Source organism: Aquila chrysaetos, chromosome 2 (genome assembly GCF_900496995.4).
Source record: "Aquila chrysaetos chrysaetos chromosome 2, bAquChr1.4, whole genome shotgun sequence".
Taxonomy (NCBI): Eukaryota; Metazoa; Chordata; class Aves; order Accipitriformes; family Accipitridae; genus Aquila; species Aquila chrysaetos.
The window spans coordinates 31,514,637-31,532,902 of record NC_044005.1 but is presented as its reverse complement, the minus strand read 5'-3'; the positions used below and the strand labels follow the sequence as shown (position 1 = coordinate 31,532,902).

The 18,266-nt window shown below is 38.6% G+C and overlaps 1 protein-coding gene across 4 annotated transcripts in view; it reads right to left on the bottom strand.

The window, feature by feature from the left end:
• The window catches only part of STRN3 (striatin 3), a 68,714-nt gene extending 50,452 nt beyond the window's left edge, over positions 1 to 18,262 (bottom strand). For all 4 annotated transcript variants that reach the window (XM_030043510.2, XM_030043524.2, XM_030043525.2 and 1 more), the window contains exon 1: positions 17,729 to 18,262. In XM_030043510.2, the coding sequence (XP_029899370.1) occupies positions 17,729 to 18,061 (333 nt within the window). In that variant the 5' untranslated portion in view covers positions 18,062 to 18,262. The remainder of the gene's footprint in view (positions 1 to 17,728) is intronic.
• Between the last annotated feature and the right edge of the window lie 4 nt (positions 18,263 to 18,266).

The following is an 18,266-nucleotide window of genomic DNA, read 5'->3' as shown; positions in this document are numbered from 1 at the left end:
GCTAGATTCGATATGATTTATAACTATACTGATGATTAAAAGACTGACTGCACTAAAATTGGGAAACAAAATGGCACAGAACAATTTGGTACTCACCTTCCCTCCCTCCCAGTTACAACAGAATTCTTTTCATTGTCTTAAACCAATTTGTAAGTCCCCAGGCTGATACTAAGAGGAGCAGTCATCCTCCTCTTATTTCTGTTCCCTCTACTGTGCTGACTTAGCTGCTTCTGCTGCCACACATTAAATCTACCGAGGAAATCATTCTATTTATTTTTTACTCAGTTCTGAATTACATCAGTTTCCTGATCCTACTCTGTATAGCCACAGGAGTACTTAGGCTGGTACAAGGGATGCAAACAGGATACTGAAGTAACAGCTCCTTTCAGTGACAACATGGTCTTAGATCAGCCTAAACTGACCATGATATCATAACCTTAATGTCCAGGGCACGAAAGTTGCAAAAACAAGAGTAGAGAGACTAAGAAAGTCAAATACAAGAGAAGTCTTAACTCTTTTGAATTACAAATTCAATCAAAATGTATTTTTAAAAATGTATTACCAAGACCATTTCTTAAGGAGGAAACATGCTATTTTACTGAACATGTATGAAACACTAGTTCTTCAAGCAAAACTACAGCCTCCCATGGCTTTAAAAAAATCCAGCTGAATTTCGTTGTGTACAGATTCTGTTAGAATATTTTTCCCTACTGATAGGGCTATACTTCAGATTCTTTAAACAAGCTCAACCAGGAGCCTCTCTTTTCAGGGCAGATTCCTTCTCTCCTACCAGCCTGTCCATTTTCATATTTACGGTATTTTCACGAATCTCTGATATCCACTATCTTACTACAAAATTCAGTGACACTTGACAACTCTGGGCTCTGTCTACACCTTGGCCCTCAGCTGTAAGTAAGAGTACCACCACATGAACTTGCCCAGTTTTATTAGGAAAGTGTTCAGGGAGCTCCGAGAAGCAGTTAGTGTGACAGATATTTTGTATTTGTGTGAGGATGCATGAAATAATGCCTGAAACTAGGCAAGGTAGAATACAAGGATAAAAAGAATTACTGAACAGCTACTTGAATAGTATAGATCCCATGAAAAAGAGTTGTCTGAGGTTAAATAACTACGGAATGCACATATAGAAGGGGACAAATAAAAATTCTAACATCTAATATTCTAGACTTTGTAAACTTAATATTGTTTTAATGGTGTGCTGTATTTCAGACATACATGCACTACATTTTGTAGCTGGAAGGGTTTTTATCTTTTAAATAGAAAGTCTGACCATGTGCAAACCAGGCAATAGTCTTTCTCCCAACAAACTCCAACATCTCAAATAAACTGCAGTTTTCCTTGAGTGGTAGGAATAAGTAAATCACTGATTACACTGACATTCCACATCCCTAGCATGCAATTACACTGCTTGATCAAAGTGTAACAGAAGATTTAAAGTCGTTTACTAGAGAACTTCCACATTACTCTAAATTATTAAAAATACTGCATTTCACATAGAAGTTGATAAATCAAAATTTAAAGAAATATTGTTTTCTGAGAAGAAAACAAGGATTTCCCCCCCCTTCTTTTTAAAGAAGCTTGAAAGGTCCTAAAACTTAAGAATTATTGCTCTAAATTTCATACAACACTACCGAGCATAGCAGCATTCATATTAAAACTGCATTTTATTGCCTCAACTGCACAGAAAAGCCTGACTTAAAGACAATCTTTACATTGATCAACGAACGTATTTGTCTTAGCTATTGATGACAAAGGAGGGAAGTTTTTAGAGCATTTTGGGCAGGTAAAATTGCATGTGCAACCTAAAGGTTATGTAATAACTACATATAGGATTTCATAGTCTTATTTTATTAATGAATCCTGATATGCAGCATTTGAAATATTCACCCAACATCTCAAACCTAGCAAAATATATCAAAGGGGAAAAGAGGCATGAAACCTGAATGGTAAAGCATGTAAGACTGATTAAAGGACTTATCTTACACTGTTGAAACACTAACCTTTCTGGTACAATTCAAACAATCAAATTCTAATGTATTTACCAATACAGGAACACACTCAGGAAGTGTGTATACTTTCTTTCCGTTTCAGTTGCAAACGTAGTTAACTCAGACTCTAGAAGTATAGTTGAATTTTTTTCAAAATACATGTAAAGCAATGCCAGCTGCAATGCAATGCTTGTGTTTTGTTTTTCGAAAGTCCATTCAGACTTCTAGAAGGAAGGAAGGAAAGGCCTGCAGTATTTTTGAAAGAAATGCAATACACTAAAGCAGCTTGAATATACATACCCAGTGCACACATAAGTGTATGCTCATCCTACTAGGGCATGTCACAAAACTCAAAACAATTGTAAGATTTTTTTTTTTTTTAAAACACTTTGTTTTAATCGTAAGATTATTATCACACAAAAAGACTAACCAAATCTTCATTTTTAGATATTCATTATGCCAAAGATAAAGCAAAACACTGTTTTGGAAAACTGAAAAATACTGGGGAGATGGAAGATTTGACCCCTAACAGTAATTTAAGAGTGGACACACTTGTGTAGCTACTAATGTTCTAGTTCCCATTCACAAAAGGGAAACTGAACATAAGAGGAGTAGCCTTCACCTTCAGTTTTCAGCAAACACAGTCCAAAACTTCATCTCATCCAGAACACCTAAACCATCATGCATGTAAAAGCATTAAGCATTTAGAAGAGTTTCAGTGTATCCTTACAGACCTGATTATGCCTATATATTTATTACAATTACAATTAATCCCTAAACTGTCTACTGAGGACTGAAGATACCTTGCCAACTTTAAATATATATATAAAAATAAAAATCAATCTTTATTTTGCAAATTAAAGTCTCAAGCAAGACTCTCTCTCTCTCGTAAGCTGTGACATGAGATAGGTGTCACTGGTCATATCAGGATCATACATGTTTCAAAGATATACCACTTTTAAAGAGTCTGCATTATAAAAAATAATTTGAATACTTAAAAAAAATTAGAATCACCAGCTCTCGTATGTTAACAGAAAACCTTTACTTCATAAAAACAGTCCAGGTTAAAGATGCAGAAAAAAAGATTTCAACAACTGGTTAATACTAGTGTACATATGAACAACATTTGCAAATAAGATCATTTTCTGCAGAACCATATGAACAGTCAGTCAAATATCAGGTCAGTAACTACTGCACTTAAAGTAGCAACGGTATTAAGATGTGTCCTGAAGGTTCCCTTTTTTATAGATCTTTTCCTTTTGAGCTGATGATGATTTCTTGCTCCTCAACTGATACTTTTTTCAAAGATTCATCTGATTACTTTCTGATCGCTTTTCAAAAGCAATTCCTAACAACTAGAAAAGTGACATCCTTGGTCAACTGTCCCACGAGAGTGGTAGATACAAGAAACCCAGCTAGCTCTAAGAAGCAGTCTGGTATGTTAATGACACAACTGACAGATAAAAGAGAATTTACTCATCCATAGGTCTCCTTCAGTCCTGCAACAGGTATGGCAAAGGCCAGGCTTGCAACTCTCCTTCCCTAAATTTGTCCTTCCTTTTTTTCCACTACCACCATATCATCACCAGTCATTCAGATTCAGAAGTTTGCTTCTTTTCACTACAGTGCCAAGTACTGTCAAGTTTCATCAGCTTCTTTGAACAACTTACAGAAAATCCAGCCTTCAATTTCCTCCTCTTCTAGGGTAGGGTCAAACTTCTAAGCCACAACTTAAACTCCGTATAACACTGCCTCCATTCCGTCACTATTCCTTACTAGAATTTTTTCATGGAATAATTTTTTCTTGTGCTAGGATTTTTATAGCCACTCTCCTAACCAATATGGTATTTGGGAATACCAGCATAACAAAATTCATACAACTCATGGATGTGTTTTTAAAGGCTAACACCCTCTAAATTTCATGGTCTGGAAATTAAGTAAACTAATTGTCCATAGACTTCTATCCACTACACAGAAGCCAGCGGGGGGGGGGGGGGGGGGGAAGTCAATTGAGACTACAAGTCCAAAAAAAAGTTAGAACCCACTAAAAATGATGGATTCAAACTCTGTTACAAAGAGCATTCTCCTCAAAGACCAAAACGTACATGTCTAAGAATCGGAAACTAAATAAAACAAATTTTTTTGAGTAACAAATGTAAGTGCCTTAGAAGTTTATCATTCATGGACCTTTCTTGTAATCAAGTGTTCTTTATCCAACAACATGCTTCTAAAATTTTGTTTCAGTTAAAAACTTATAAATTAAACTGGGCTCAGTATTTTGTAAGTAAGTTTTTCTTCCCGATTTCAGTCCCAGAGGCAATCCTTCAGAAAAGTAAGTTCCTGCCTAGGAATTTTTAAAAGAACTATCATCTTCCTCGAAGAAGAGTCTATTCTATAAGACTGAAGGATTACATTAACTTCAGCAAAAGTAAAGATAATCCGGTCATTATCATCAACATACTGTAACAGAACTACTAAAATGCTCCATGCCACAGTGCCAACAGTACCAGCCACTGTCCCTATATGCAGGCTCTCCTTCTCCCCACACGCCTGACAATTTGCGCAGGCATTTTATTTTAGCATCAAAGACTTTTCCACTAGCAAATTTGCATTTTCCTTTGCACCTGACATGCAAATCTTCAAGAACATCAGCAATCTAAGCAGACCCAAGATCCAGCAAATTTTAGCTGAAAGCCATTAAACAGCCATAATTATGTCTTTAATCAGCTGACACTTAACAGGAATTCTTGGAGGTACTAGATCACCCAAGCAGACACAAATGCTCATTTTGACCTCAGAAAACGCTCACTCATTTTCACCTCCAAGTTATTCTACCTTCACCAATATCAATATAGTTCTACTGAGAAATTACAATCTTTCCAACAATCTTTCCGTTCAAACATCAAATTGAATGCCATCACTCAAGACAACTAAATAGCCAAGTAAAACATAAGCAGCAAAAGTACTTCTTACAACTAATAAACACTTACTATTCTATGCGGAGTGTGTATAGTATATTTCAACTGCATTTCTTTAGCAGATTGAATAATCTATGAAACCTGTTTGAACACAAGCTCCCAAGACTCTGAGGCAGTCATGTTTCTAATAATAATTTAGAAAGCTCTGCAAACAAATGTAAATTAAACTAAGTTCTCTTTACAGTTAGGACAGTTTGAAAACATGAGTATCCTTCCGCAAGAAAGTATGTACTTCCTGAAGATCAAGTCATGTAAAATAAAACTAAGAATTCTACATCTATTTTCTTAACAGACTTGCTATGGGACTTCAATTCGTTTCACATCAGTTTTTCCAATAAATAAAATAAGAATATTAGTCTTCATGTGCCCTTTACAGAAAAAAGTTAATACAGGATGTTAAAGTTTTACAAATCAACATATGGTCACTTTCAGTGGGACTAGAGAAAACTGCAAGACCCCAAGTTATGCAGTTTAATCCGCCAATACGTAGTTTGGTCAGTGCCAAAATTTAACACAAAATACATCCTACATTCATCTCCAGTCAGTGTTTCTTTATCAAACCACCTAACAGGTCTCTGCCACAATATTCACAATAGCACAAACATCAAAGTTAGCTTTTGTTAATGTCCAGAATGGATTGCTGCTGAAAGCCTCTCGCACACATTACCAAATGAAGCAAGAGGAGTACACAAAGAAAAAAAAACCAAAACACCACCTCCCAAATGTCTTTACCATTTAACATAGCAACACTGCAGAGCTTGAGAGCATCTACCTAAACAAACCAGTTTCCTCAACATGTCTTTCACAGGCCTAGTATTTTCACTGTCTTAATAGTTTTTATAAAGTCACACAATCTTTCACAAAATATTGGGAATAAATAGAGGACATAATAAACATTCTGTGTTTTTGCAGACTCAATGCTACATTCTTTCTTTGTCATATACAGCAGCCAAAAATTGATATTTTTTTCCACAGATTAAAAGACTACCGTTTGGTAAGAAATTATTGAAGTTTTGCATTTTTAAAATCAATTAAGTCATGGTATTTTCCAAATGTCTGTGCTGGAAAAAAACCACAACACAACTGCAACACCAATGTCACAAGCTGAACTCTTGCCAAAAATATCAGCTATCAACTGTACAGTGCTCTCTCCCTCAATTAACAAGACTGTATATAGTATTTCCTAAGTAAACTTTCCATTTTGGAACATTTTGTACATTATTCCAGTATGAAATGCTTAAGGGAAGCAAAGCTTGTGAGCGGTATCTTCTCTTTGGACAAACTAATGAAAACAGACAAAGACGAGCTTGTGGACAAGCCAGAGTCCAATCACCAGTTTCGATCAGCAACAGCAAAATACACCATAACCACAGATTAGATTGTGTTTTAGCCACTAGAGAAATACTCTTGACCCTCACAGCTATGACACCACAGTAGAGGAAGTATTTTGAAGATATTTAGCATCATCATAGACGTCAGTTTATTCATGAAATGTTCTAAGTAATGCTAAAATAATGCCTAATAAATTTTCACTCGACTTTGAAGCCTCTGAAGTACGTTTCTCCCCAGACCCAAACTCTCACATACATTTACCCATACCACAATAATCAGAGATTCAAAATAAACTGCTGAACATGCTTCTCTCTTCTCTATGTATTACTGAAACACAGATATAAGGGTGGTATAGACAGGTCTGCAGTTTACACACACCACTATGTAATGGTTCTAACTTACAGCACAAACTGATCGCAAAACACAGACTAAAGTGCAGTGCAACCAGAGCAATTGTAAGAGAACTCCTTAAAGAAAGGTCAGGATTATTCTGCAATTGGGAGTCTTGGAATTACACTGCAAGGGTTCTTGTACATTTTTTTCTGATTTTAATTCTTCAAGAACAGCTTCTAGCCCTGGACAGGCATATTCAACAAGCCACCAACAAACCACTAAACTACTGCATTTCGATACTGGCTATCAGCAACCTGATTAGGTCTCTATTTTAGTTAATAAACGAAAAGGTCATTGCCTTTCTTAGCAGAAAGTAGCTATGTTGAGTACATTTCACCTATTACAGTACAGATAGCGCTGGCTTCCTTTTCATTTAAGACAGCCATTCAATACTCTGAATATTCAAGATTAATCTATAGTACTCTCATGATCAAATTCCTGCTTACTACTGCAGTTTTCTCCATAATTGGATTAGAAAACACAAAGCCAAAGGAGTGATACTGACAATAAGCCAACTATGCATTTGTGTGGCTGTATGTACTTATACACACACACATATTTTACTAGAATTTAATTTGGAGAATAATCTTTTTCTATCCAAACTAGGCAATATATATCGCGTTTTATTTTCAATCATATAATTAAGAGATTCATGTGTGACTCAAAGTCAAGCTGCTGGAGACAGTTTTACAGAAGAGCAGTGCAGTCAACTAAAAATACATCTATAAATTCTCTGTCTTCCAGGAGGAAAACAACAGTCTTCCAGCTTCTCTAACAGGATAAGTGGCATGTGGGAACCTAGGAAAGCAGGTTTTCAAAACAACAATGATGCAAATAAAATTGATTTCAAAGACAAGAAGATCAATAAATGCAGTCTGACATTTAGACAGACCATATTTCATTCAGTTACTTTTGTCCTGAATCAAATGTTTGACTTAAGATGTAAAAAAAAAACAAAACAAAAAACCCCACAAAACCCCAACCAAACAAACAGAAAAAAAAAAAAAACCAGAAAGAAAGAAATCCCCTAGTTCCCTCAGTAGCTTACTTCAAGGGTCCGGTTCTTCATTTAAGTATGATGCCTTAAGAAAAAGCATGGAAAGAAGATATAAACTTAATAGCAGTAGGTTAGACTACAGAGTAATAGATGGCTTATTTTGAATCCATTTATATTTCTTCTGTGTCTTCATGTAGAAAAGACTCATAATTTCTCATTGTACAAAAATTATTTCAGTATGTTTTACACTTGTTGCCTGATTATTTCTTTGGCTGTTCTACAAAAAAAAAAAAAAAAAAAAAAAAAAAAAAGCAGTTACCCAACTTCACATATAGCTGTCACATTATCTACATCCCCACATTGGGATAATTTTCTTTTTTTAATGTGAAGTTTCAGTCTACTGTGTCATACCCCTTAAACTATACACTTTTCTACTTTAAATTAAAAAGCATCTCAATAAGTCGAAAACCCAGGGAAGCATCTAATAAGGCTACCTCTCAGACTTTTTTTGATTAGCCAACAAGACTGAACTCTAAATGGATCAATCTTCAAAATGTTATTTCCAGCCCTCAAATTGTTTTTATGTCAAATTTTCAGCATTCTTTTCAGAATTACTACTAAAGAATGGGACATTATATTGCAATGTTGACCTTGCCAGTTCTGCACCGATCACAAGACAGAAATCACTTCCCAATTTCTATATTTATAGCTCCCACTTACAAAGCCACAGATCATTCAGGGGTTTTATGAATTTCTTTTAGCAGGAAACTCACAGCAGTCCTGAAGGAAAGCAACTCAGCATGTTTATTTCAGCACAAGTTCATCCTCAGATGCAGTTTCCCATTCTGTCAATATCATCTATATTGTCTACGTTTCTCCTAAATGCATGAACCTTGCAAGTAACATCTTTTAAAGACCAAAAAATAGCTACACATCTCAGTTCATTTCTATCTAAGAAGACTCATGTACAGTCTTTTAAAGTGCTGGGCATTTTTTGGAACACATCTAAGCTAGTAAAAAAGTTTTCTTTACAAGAAAATCACCACTACAACCAATAAGACTAATTATACACTGATGGTAACACCAAAACACAGTATTTGAATTTGACAAGATTAAAAATATCTTTACTGTCAGCATCACTATATGGGCACATTTTTCCATTAAGATAAAGTTACATTATGAAGTTATACAGCTAATAATGAAGTACCACAGTTAGAGCTTCGTTAGACACTTAATACTAAATAGAGCTAAGAATATTAAGCTCATTCTCTTTATTATTACTAGTAGTTGTATCACAAGAGCACAGAAATCGGAGCAAAGTTGTACACTTTGTAGTGTGGCAGGTCCTTAGAATCACTATAGAGCGGAAAGGGAAGGAAAAACCACAGCATGGCAAACGTGCTCAAGAACGTAAATTTCCTTTCGAAAACAAGGAACTTCTATTTATTAGTTAGGAATACAGAAGGGGAAAGTATAATCTGCAGCAGACTGCAAACAGTGACCTGCACTGACCTAGACTGTTCTAGTGATGAACACTCATGTCAATGTTCATCAGCTGCAGGTCAGTAACACACATTCTCAAGAAACAGACAGAAGAAAGCAAAAACTACTGAAGTGTTAAAATGAGAATACAGGAAGCCATCTATATATAGGTAAAAGAATACAGTATTACAGAGCTTAAAGAGCTCTGCGTCATTAAGGCAATGGCAATGTTGACAATAACAAAACCAAATACAATCAAGTTCATGGAAATAAAAGTTATGAAAAACAAAAGAGTAAGACAGTTAAAATACAAGTGTATAATGTAAAGTGTTTTAAGGGAGGCATCACAGAAAGTTGATGAAGAATGGGTATTCTGCACCTCCTAAACGTTAATCTAGCCTCCTGGCACAGAATAGCGCCAGTGCTCTCTAATTTACACCACTTTATCAGAGTTAACAGAGTCAGTAGTCCTGCCTTCTACTAATTCAACTGTACAAATCTTGCTAAAGCTATGAAACAGAATAGGTCTTATAGAACTTGTAGACATGTTTACATGTGCTCCTTGAACACTTCTGAGAGTTCCATTTGTCCAGGCAGGATCTTTTCTTTTCCCAGGGTCTCAAGGTGTATCCCAGGATTCTGTTCCTGCAACCCTGGGAGGGGAGTTAAAGCACCTTATCCTCAAAGAAAGCAAACAATTTCAGTTTCACAACTCTTGAATTGCCCAGTGTTTTAAAGAGTTAAACTCATCTGGCTTGTTACCACTTCTTATTCTCTACTTTGATATACTGTGATATCTGAAATACAAGCAAATGTACTGAAGCTGTCTGCTGGTAAACTTACTATCAAGCAAAAGATCGTAGTATTCACCTGGAAAATTGTATTTTGAGATAAAAATTATTTTACATAGAAACAAACCACAGTTTTGAGTTAAATACTAGAATCAAGCATTCTCCAGCTTCTTATAGTGGTCACTGGTGTAAAGCCAAGGGGGGGGGGTTGTTTGTTTTTTTTCTTCTAGGAGTATTATTGGATCATCAATCTCAAATTTGGTAGCAGTTAAGGAGTGACCACGTTTTGGATTAAGAGAAACCAAGGTGAGCAAATGGAAGAAACTTTACAGCAAGCAACCCATTTAAAAAAAAAAAAAATATATAGTCAGAAAGAACTTCAGAACTTCAGGCATCTGGAATTTCTGAAGTTCACTCCCTATTTCAGGATCATTTCAATCAGCATTCAGAGAAGCACCATTTGTCAGAATGTTAGAGCCAACACATGCAGGATTTTTCAACAAATATATGCACAAACATGCACAATACCTTCAAAAAGGCTAAGAATGCACTCCACCTCTCAGTACCATTAAGTGGAATTTATCCTCAACACAGAAAAATTTATTTTTACCCTTAATTTCTAACAGCAGGTTACCTCTAATCAGCCATTTTTATAAAAATCCTGTAGTGGCAGAAAAAACTACATACTGTTTGAATTCATGCTGTAGGTTCAGGACTGGTCCTGAAGAACAGCCAACTTCATAATTAGCTCTTAATACCTGTTGGAGTTGAACAGATGAAGGCAGAAGATATCATTAAACTCAATATCCTGCTGAGCCATTGCTTAGGATAATTCAAGAACAGTCCGAGTGACAAAAAATAACAATCAGATATGCAAACAAAGCTCTTGCAGGTCATATATTTGTCCTGAAGATTTGTTAAATCAGTGGAGGATCCAGCTTCCCTAGCTACTCTCTTTATCAGTTAGGACAAAGAGATCATTATCACCTTCACACAACTTCTTAAGTGTCAAAAGGATGAAGAACACCCACCTCTATCTCAAAACCTACTTTCCGTGTGAAAGAAATTATTATACCACCAGACACTTCCCACCAAAAACATTCCCTAGCGTGAGATTCCTCAAAGAGCCATTAAATACGCATAGGTGTGATGGCAATGAAACGAAGAAAATACAAGTCCAGTGGTTTAAAAAAAAAAAAAAAAAAAAAAAGTAATTCTTTACCAAGAAGTGTTATATAATTTATCTGCTACATACTTTTAGGCTATGTCTAAAAGAAAACCTCACCAGAATGAGTGAAATAACAGTTCCGTGCACTGCTTCTAAGTAAGAGTGACTTTATTCCAAGTAATTATTTATCAAAGAGCAATTATTACACAGTAAAAACACTTCTATCCCAAGTGTTGATAGAATGGAGTTATTTAGGAACAATATTGCAGAAAAAATTACACAACTACTGTACTGATCAATATCTTCCTGTACATAAACCTCATAGCTAACCAGGTATTTCCTCTTCAATTTCTACAATCTTTATGTAACTCAATGTCCTGTATTCTTTTACTGTGTTTTGCCTCTATGAGGTGCATACTGCAAGAAAACTATATAGAAATGTTAAAGATTAAATCAACTGTTTGAAAAATAAAATTGGAACAATGGCGCATAAGCAGAAAAGTGAAAGCACTGGGGTTTTTTTAATGATGAACACTCTAATCCTTGAGAGCCACAAACAGTATCTCAATTTTATAGTTTAAGAAATGTTAACGATGTACCTACCTTCTTTTCACAGGAGAATATCTCCTTATTCCTATTTACCTTGAACTATGTCAAGAAATCTCCTCACTTCAAATTTGTTTGTGTATCTTTTAGGGTAAGCTCTGCTATGTAGCAGCTTCCTTTTAATTTACAATCAGATCTTCTCTGTATAGGTTATTCATCCACAAAAAGGAAGCAGCTCTGCACATTTTCAATTTTGAAGCCTTGCCAAGAAGGCTATGAGGAAGGCAGGATTTACCCCCACGAACACAGAAGACAAGACTTTCAACCTTCAATAAACAGGCACCTAAAGTTCTACCAGAGGCTATCTGCCTCTAACACAGTTGACTAAACAGCTTATGGAAAGCCACAGTAGGGAAACCCTTGATTATGTCTAATTGCCCTCTACCCAAAATACACAGAACTCTCAATTCAGTGCTTTAAATTGCAAAAGGGACTTAACTCTACAAAGTATGTAGCTGTTTTCACCATTAGCTTAGAAAAATGATTAATGCACAGAAGTTTCTGGTTTTTAACTTCTACATGTATGATATTTTATACTGAAAAAAGTTTCATTATAAAACAAAGCTATTAAGCGTTCAAATACTTTACTATGCAAATAAAAAATATTTATTTGTACAAAGAGGTACTTCTGCACCCCTGCTACAGCAAGCACCTTAACAGCTTGGATGAATAGAAGTTTGCCATTTCAGATGCATGTTATTACCCACATACCTCATGGCATTTACAAGTATCACAAATAAGAATGTTGATCAACTTTTTACAAGCTATTTCTTTTTGGTTTTGGTCAGTGTTGATTAAGTATCCTTTGTTTTTAAGGACTGCTTTAGTAGTTAGTTAAGCTTAATTTCATAATAAATACTGAGATACACCTGTAAGACACAATGAAATAGAAGTTTATCAATTATGCATATTATCCAACTTCAACCCTCTAGAATGCAACTGATAAACAATGCATGTGGTTAAAATACACTGTGCACTTCACAACTGCAGCATCTGCATTTCCTGCCTGTAACCTTTGCACTTTCTATCACAATTAATGCCCCTGATATCAATCAGTTTGTTATTTAAGCAACACAGTATCAAAACAGCACTAAGTGCATTTTCAAACAATCAAACCAAAGCATTTCAAAGCTACCTCACTGGTCATGAGAATATAAGAATGGCTATGTCTGGTCAGACTAACAGACCACCAACCTCAGTATACCAATTCTAACCACAGGCAAACAGGCAGCTACATGGGAGTAGCACGGAAACAGAAGGATAAACCTCAGAAAACATTCCAAATCTCCAAAAACTTGTAAATCAAAAGTATCCTGAGCCAGAGGTAGTATCTTTGAATTTAGACACCCCCAAGGACTTTTCTTCCATGAACTCATCCAAACACTTTTTGACCCAAGAACATTTTAGCATCACAAATAGCCCCCTGCACAAAATTCCACTAGTTCCTGAAAAGCCAGGGTTTTTTTGAAAATACTTAATTTTACTTTATGCTTCCTAGTTGCTGAGACACACTGATTCCTTCCTTAAACTAATGACCATTTTACAACCCTCATAATCGCTTTCACTTCCAATTTATGATTGAAACGAATTATTTGCTTGCCTATACCATAGGTGAAGTCTATGGTATCAGAAGAATTAATTGTTCCTCCAACTTTAAGAGAGAAACATTCCCAACACTATCCTCCCTTCAAACCTGCAAAGTAAACCAAGCTACGTGTAGCAAAATATTTCAGCAATTGATTCTTGCTACACTTTGAAAACGCTGAAGCTTTGAGAAATGCTGAAACCCCAGATGAGTGTATCTACACTCTGAACTTGGGACTCATCTAGTTCATGATATTAACACATTTACATATGTTTACATATTTACAATTACATGTAAAGTCCCTAATTTAGATAATCACCTCAAATCTGAAAGATTCCCAGGAAGATACACTTTTTTTTTTTTTTTTTTAAAAAGAACATCCATTGGGATGTAATTCTGCAATATTTATGAGGTTCCCAAAGTTCATAAAATTCTTGTAATGAGCTGCTCTCCACCCCCCAGCAGAAGTGGGGGGACAGGGAGAGAAGCATGCAAGTAAAATCTGAAATCTGTGGGTTGTTTTGTTGTCTTTTTTAAAACACTTATGTAAAGAACACAAAACGTTAGATAACAAAATGCTCCCATAATGTCACTGAAGAGTTGGGAAGAAGAGCATTTGTGAAATTAGATAAACTAGGAACTTCAGTTGTATGTCACTAATGCTGTCATTTTATATGATAGAAAATGTATTCAACCACATTAATCTTTACGCACATTTGAGCTACTTAAAAGGATGCATACTGTTTATACTGAAATTGTATATACTTTGTTCTGAGTATTTATGTTTCTTAATTATTCTTCCTATTCATTAAAACATTTGGAAGTAGCATCTACTGTTAATTCTCTCTCAACACATTCTTGTGTGATTTTGAAATATCAGAGTACTCAATCTCATTTTTATCTAGTTCAGAAGACATGAATAAGCTGCACAACTGAGACCTTTATTCCAGCCAAGCATTATCAGTCTGTAAGCCCCAAAAGAAAGTGGAGCTCTACTGACTTTCCCCCAAAAGTTGCAAGTCTTCCTATGATACTCCTTTTTGAAACAACTTTACCTTCCTTCTCTGAGAGTTTCTATAGTGCATCTCCAAAGTGCTTTCCCATCCATGTTTCTTTTTCTTTTCTGAGACTACAGAGTCACTTACCTCCTAAAGGAAACAATTATTTCTAACAAATACATAACATCCAACAATACAGGCTTGCTATAACTCCTCTAAAGTGCACAAACATCTTAGAAAACATGGACTGAATTTATCTCAGTATAACAGCTACTGACTTCAAGGTCACTACATTGACAGATCAAAGTTACAGTTACAATTACAAAACATTGTTCCAGTGAAAATCATTCTTTTAACAGAGAACAGATCCAGCCTACTACTTCAAGCAATCAACGCACTACGCAACGCCAGACTATTTCCTTTCAACACAGCAGTGAGTAAATGCTAAAGAAGTTACTGTGGCAGCCAGTATTACAAGTGAAAGGAAAAAAGTGTACTATGGTTCAAGTACTGCACTCCTGATATTTGACGTTTCTGTACCTGGTACTAATTTGCACACACAGATTTGGCAAATTATTATGCTGCTTCACTTGTGCACACAGACAAAACAGCCATGTGCCTGAACAGTTGGAAAAGATAGTGTAAAATTACCAAGACCCAAGAAAGAATAAACTTACTACAGATCATCTCTCCCTGCACCATCACCCCCATATACAAAGAGCACTTCTACTGGGGGTGGGCAATTCTTCCAGTCACTTGAACTATACAGGAAAAAAGAAGGTGGTGGGTGGGGAAATCACACAGGAGTCCCATTAATTTCATACCGCAGATAAGGAAGTATCTTATTCTTTGGAGGAATGCAAGTCATAAATTCAGAACAGGTAAATAAAATCACACATATTACTAACTCATTTGGTTTTCCACATACTTTTTATAAAGCATCGTTTGCAAAGTTATCAAGTTAACTCGGAAAGAACTTGTAATTGCCAGCACTGAGAAACAATGTTTAGAGAGTTTATTATCATGTTGAAAGGAAGAAGTTACCTGCATGAGGAGAATTGCATCTAAACCATCCAACTCGCATACTTCCATATTAATTATCTATTGTCATGCTGCAGAATTATTTTTTCTCCTTTCAACCCAGGAGGCCTCAATCATCAAACCCCTCACACTTGTACATAGTATCACACAGATGAATAACACTCTCAGCAGTTTCAATGGACAAAACCGTTGTTTGGGGTCCAAACTATTAAGGCTTTACCAGCCACAAAATATACTGGGACTTTACAACTTGAGTTACAGAACAACAGAAAGATGCAGGCCCGGTAAACACATCTCTTCCAAAAATATTCTCAACACATTCCTGTATCACTCTTCACCACTGTACAGGTTGACATTTAAAATCCAAAGGTAATGCCCTCCCCCTCTTCTATCCTGGGCTTCCAGAGTTATAAAAAACGCCACCCTCATGCGTACGCACTGTGCAGTGACTATGCTGTCTCAGTCCCATGACCTGATGCACACATGAGGTAGAGTGAATCAACACATACATAGCCAGGGTCAAAACTACTACGGTATCTTCAGAAATAAGCAACTGAAACAGTATGGCCATGAAACAGCAACTGCAAACAAAAGCTGCAGACTTGGCAAGAACACATCATGGTGTCTAGAGGCCACATGAGTCCATAGCAGCTCTTTTTCAGTCAGACAGAGCTTTCAAAGTCTCCGAACTGAGCTTTACATTAGAGTACAGAATGTGGTACTTTGTTTTAAAGTAACAACCCTGTGCATAAAACAAATATTTCAAGATGGTTTTGTTTGCTAACAAATGGCACTAAGCACCTTATTTATAAACATAGTGCTATATTACTAAGACATTAGAGAAAACAAGAGAGTCAATTGTTCTCCACTAAAAATGCCCACCAAACTGATTTTAAAAAGAGCCGTTCCACAAGGCTTAAAATGGTAAGACAAGCAGTAAGTGAAGGAAATAGCGAAACTTCTTCATTTGTTTCCCCTGGTGTTTTTTAAAAATTCTATCTTAATGATAAATGTAACAAAAATAGTGCAGATTACATGCTTATTATAGAGCTGAGAAGTCCTGAAAGGATTGCCTAGGCTCAGGTATAGTTCTTGGTTCTGAAATGTGAAAGTAAATACCTCGCAAATGTTGGCTACTGTTGCAGCATGCTATTAAAAACTCTAATTACAGTGCAATTTGATGGAATGCTGCTTCAAGACAGTAAACATTCACTCGGTACAAAAAATCGCCAAAAATTCTTCAGAAGCAGTGAAGTTTGTAATTGTCTACATTTCTGTCCTATAAAAGAATAATGACTCCTGTACAGATACCTCGCATTCAGTGGATTTTATAATCTGTACATAAACTTGTAATAGTCTATGTGTAGTTTCATTTTTACACGTAAAAGTAATTAGTAGAGGTATCCTTTCTATTGCTAAAAGCAAACATTAATGGCAAGAGATCTATAGTGGAACTCCAACACTTGCTCTCTACCCTGAAGAGTTATGCCATTTTTGTTCCAGAGGCAAAGTTCGTGCTTTCATGCATATTACAACCACCACGCTGCAGACCCATCAACTCCTCACTATATTCTTCAGCAGTTGTTTCTCCCGTACGAAATCTCCAAAGGAACGAGAGGGAAGGAAAGTGAGCACAAGCTCGACCTGCCTCAAACCAGAGCGCCTGGCCAAGTCCCTCACTGGAGATTTACCTGAACACCCTTTCCTCGTCCTCTCCCGCCCGGCCGGGAGGCACTCCTGCCCCCAAAGCAACCGCTCGCTGAGCTTCGGGGAGGCGCCAGCCCTCCCAGGCCCGGAGGCTCTTGCTGCCCATAACCCGCACCCAGGGCAGAGAAGGCCGCCGGCCCGGAGAGCCCCGGAGTCATTGTGCCGAGGGAGACGATGGCAGCTGTCAAGGCGCAGCTCGCCCTGCCGCGGCGGGCGGGGAGGAGGGTCAGCAGCCCCGCGCCGCGGCAGCGCCCGCCCTTCCCCTGCCGTCCGCCGGGCCCCGCAACGCCAGTACGGGCGAGAGGCCTGCAGAGCAGGGGCTGCCTCCGGAGCCAGGAGCCCAGGCGGGCGCCATGCTAAAAACCAAAATGGCTGCCCCAGGGAAAGGAGCCCAGCTCAGGCCGTGAGGGGCTGCGCCTCCGCCGGCCCCGCCGGCCGGCGACGCCGCTTCGCCCGCCGGACCTCGCCCGGGTACCGTCCCCAAGCCACAGCGACCGGCTCGGCCTCAGGGGCCCAGCGGGCTCCGCGAGCCCGGGGAGCTCTGCTCCCGCACCCCGAGCGCGGCCCCGTCCCCGGAGCCCACCGCGCCGGTCCCAGCCCGCGCCCCGCTCCGCGCTGAGCCCGCCCTCGCCCCCCCGTACCTGAAGCTCGGCCCGCTCCACCTCCCAGTGCGCCCTCTCCATCTCGAAACGAGCCCACTCGTGCTGGATGTAGTGCAGGATCCCCGGGATGGTGTAGTGCTGGGGCCGGGACAGCTCGGCGGGGCCCGCCGCCTCCTGACCAGCCGGGGCCGCGGGCCCCTGGGGCTGCTGCTGTTGCCCTCCTCCTCCTCCTCCGCCGCCGCCGGCTCCGGCCCCCACGCATCCCCCACCCGACTGCAGGTTCATGTTCCCACCCGCCTGCGGCGGTGGCTGCTGCGGTCTCGGGGCGGCCGCCATCCCACCGCCTCCTCCGGCTCCGGGGTGCTCGTCCATTGTCTGCGGGGAGCCCTCCTCCTCGTCCCGCGGCGGGGGCCTGGAGCAGGGGCCAGGGAGGGGGTGAACGGAGCTGGCTGGGGCGGGGAGGAGGGGGGGGGGGCGGGCCGGGCTCGGGGAGGCGGGGGGGGGCTGCGCCGAGCAGTATCCGGGTGTCAGAGCAGCGCCGAGCCGCCGCCAGCCGCCATTACAGCCGCCGAGCCGT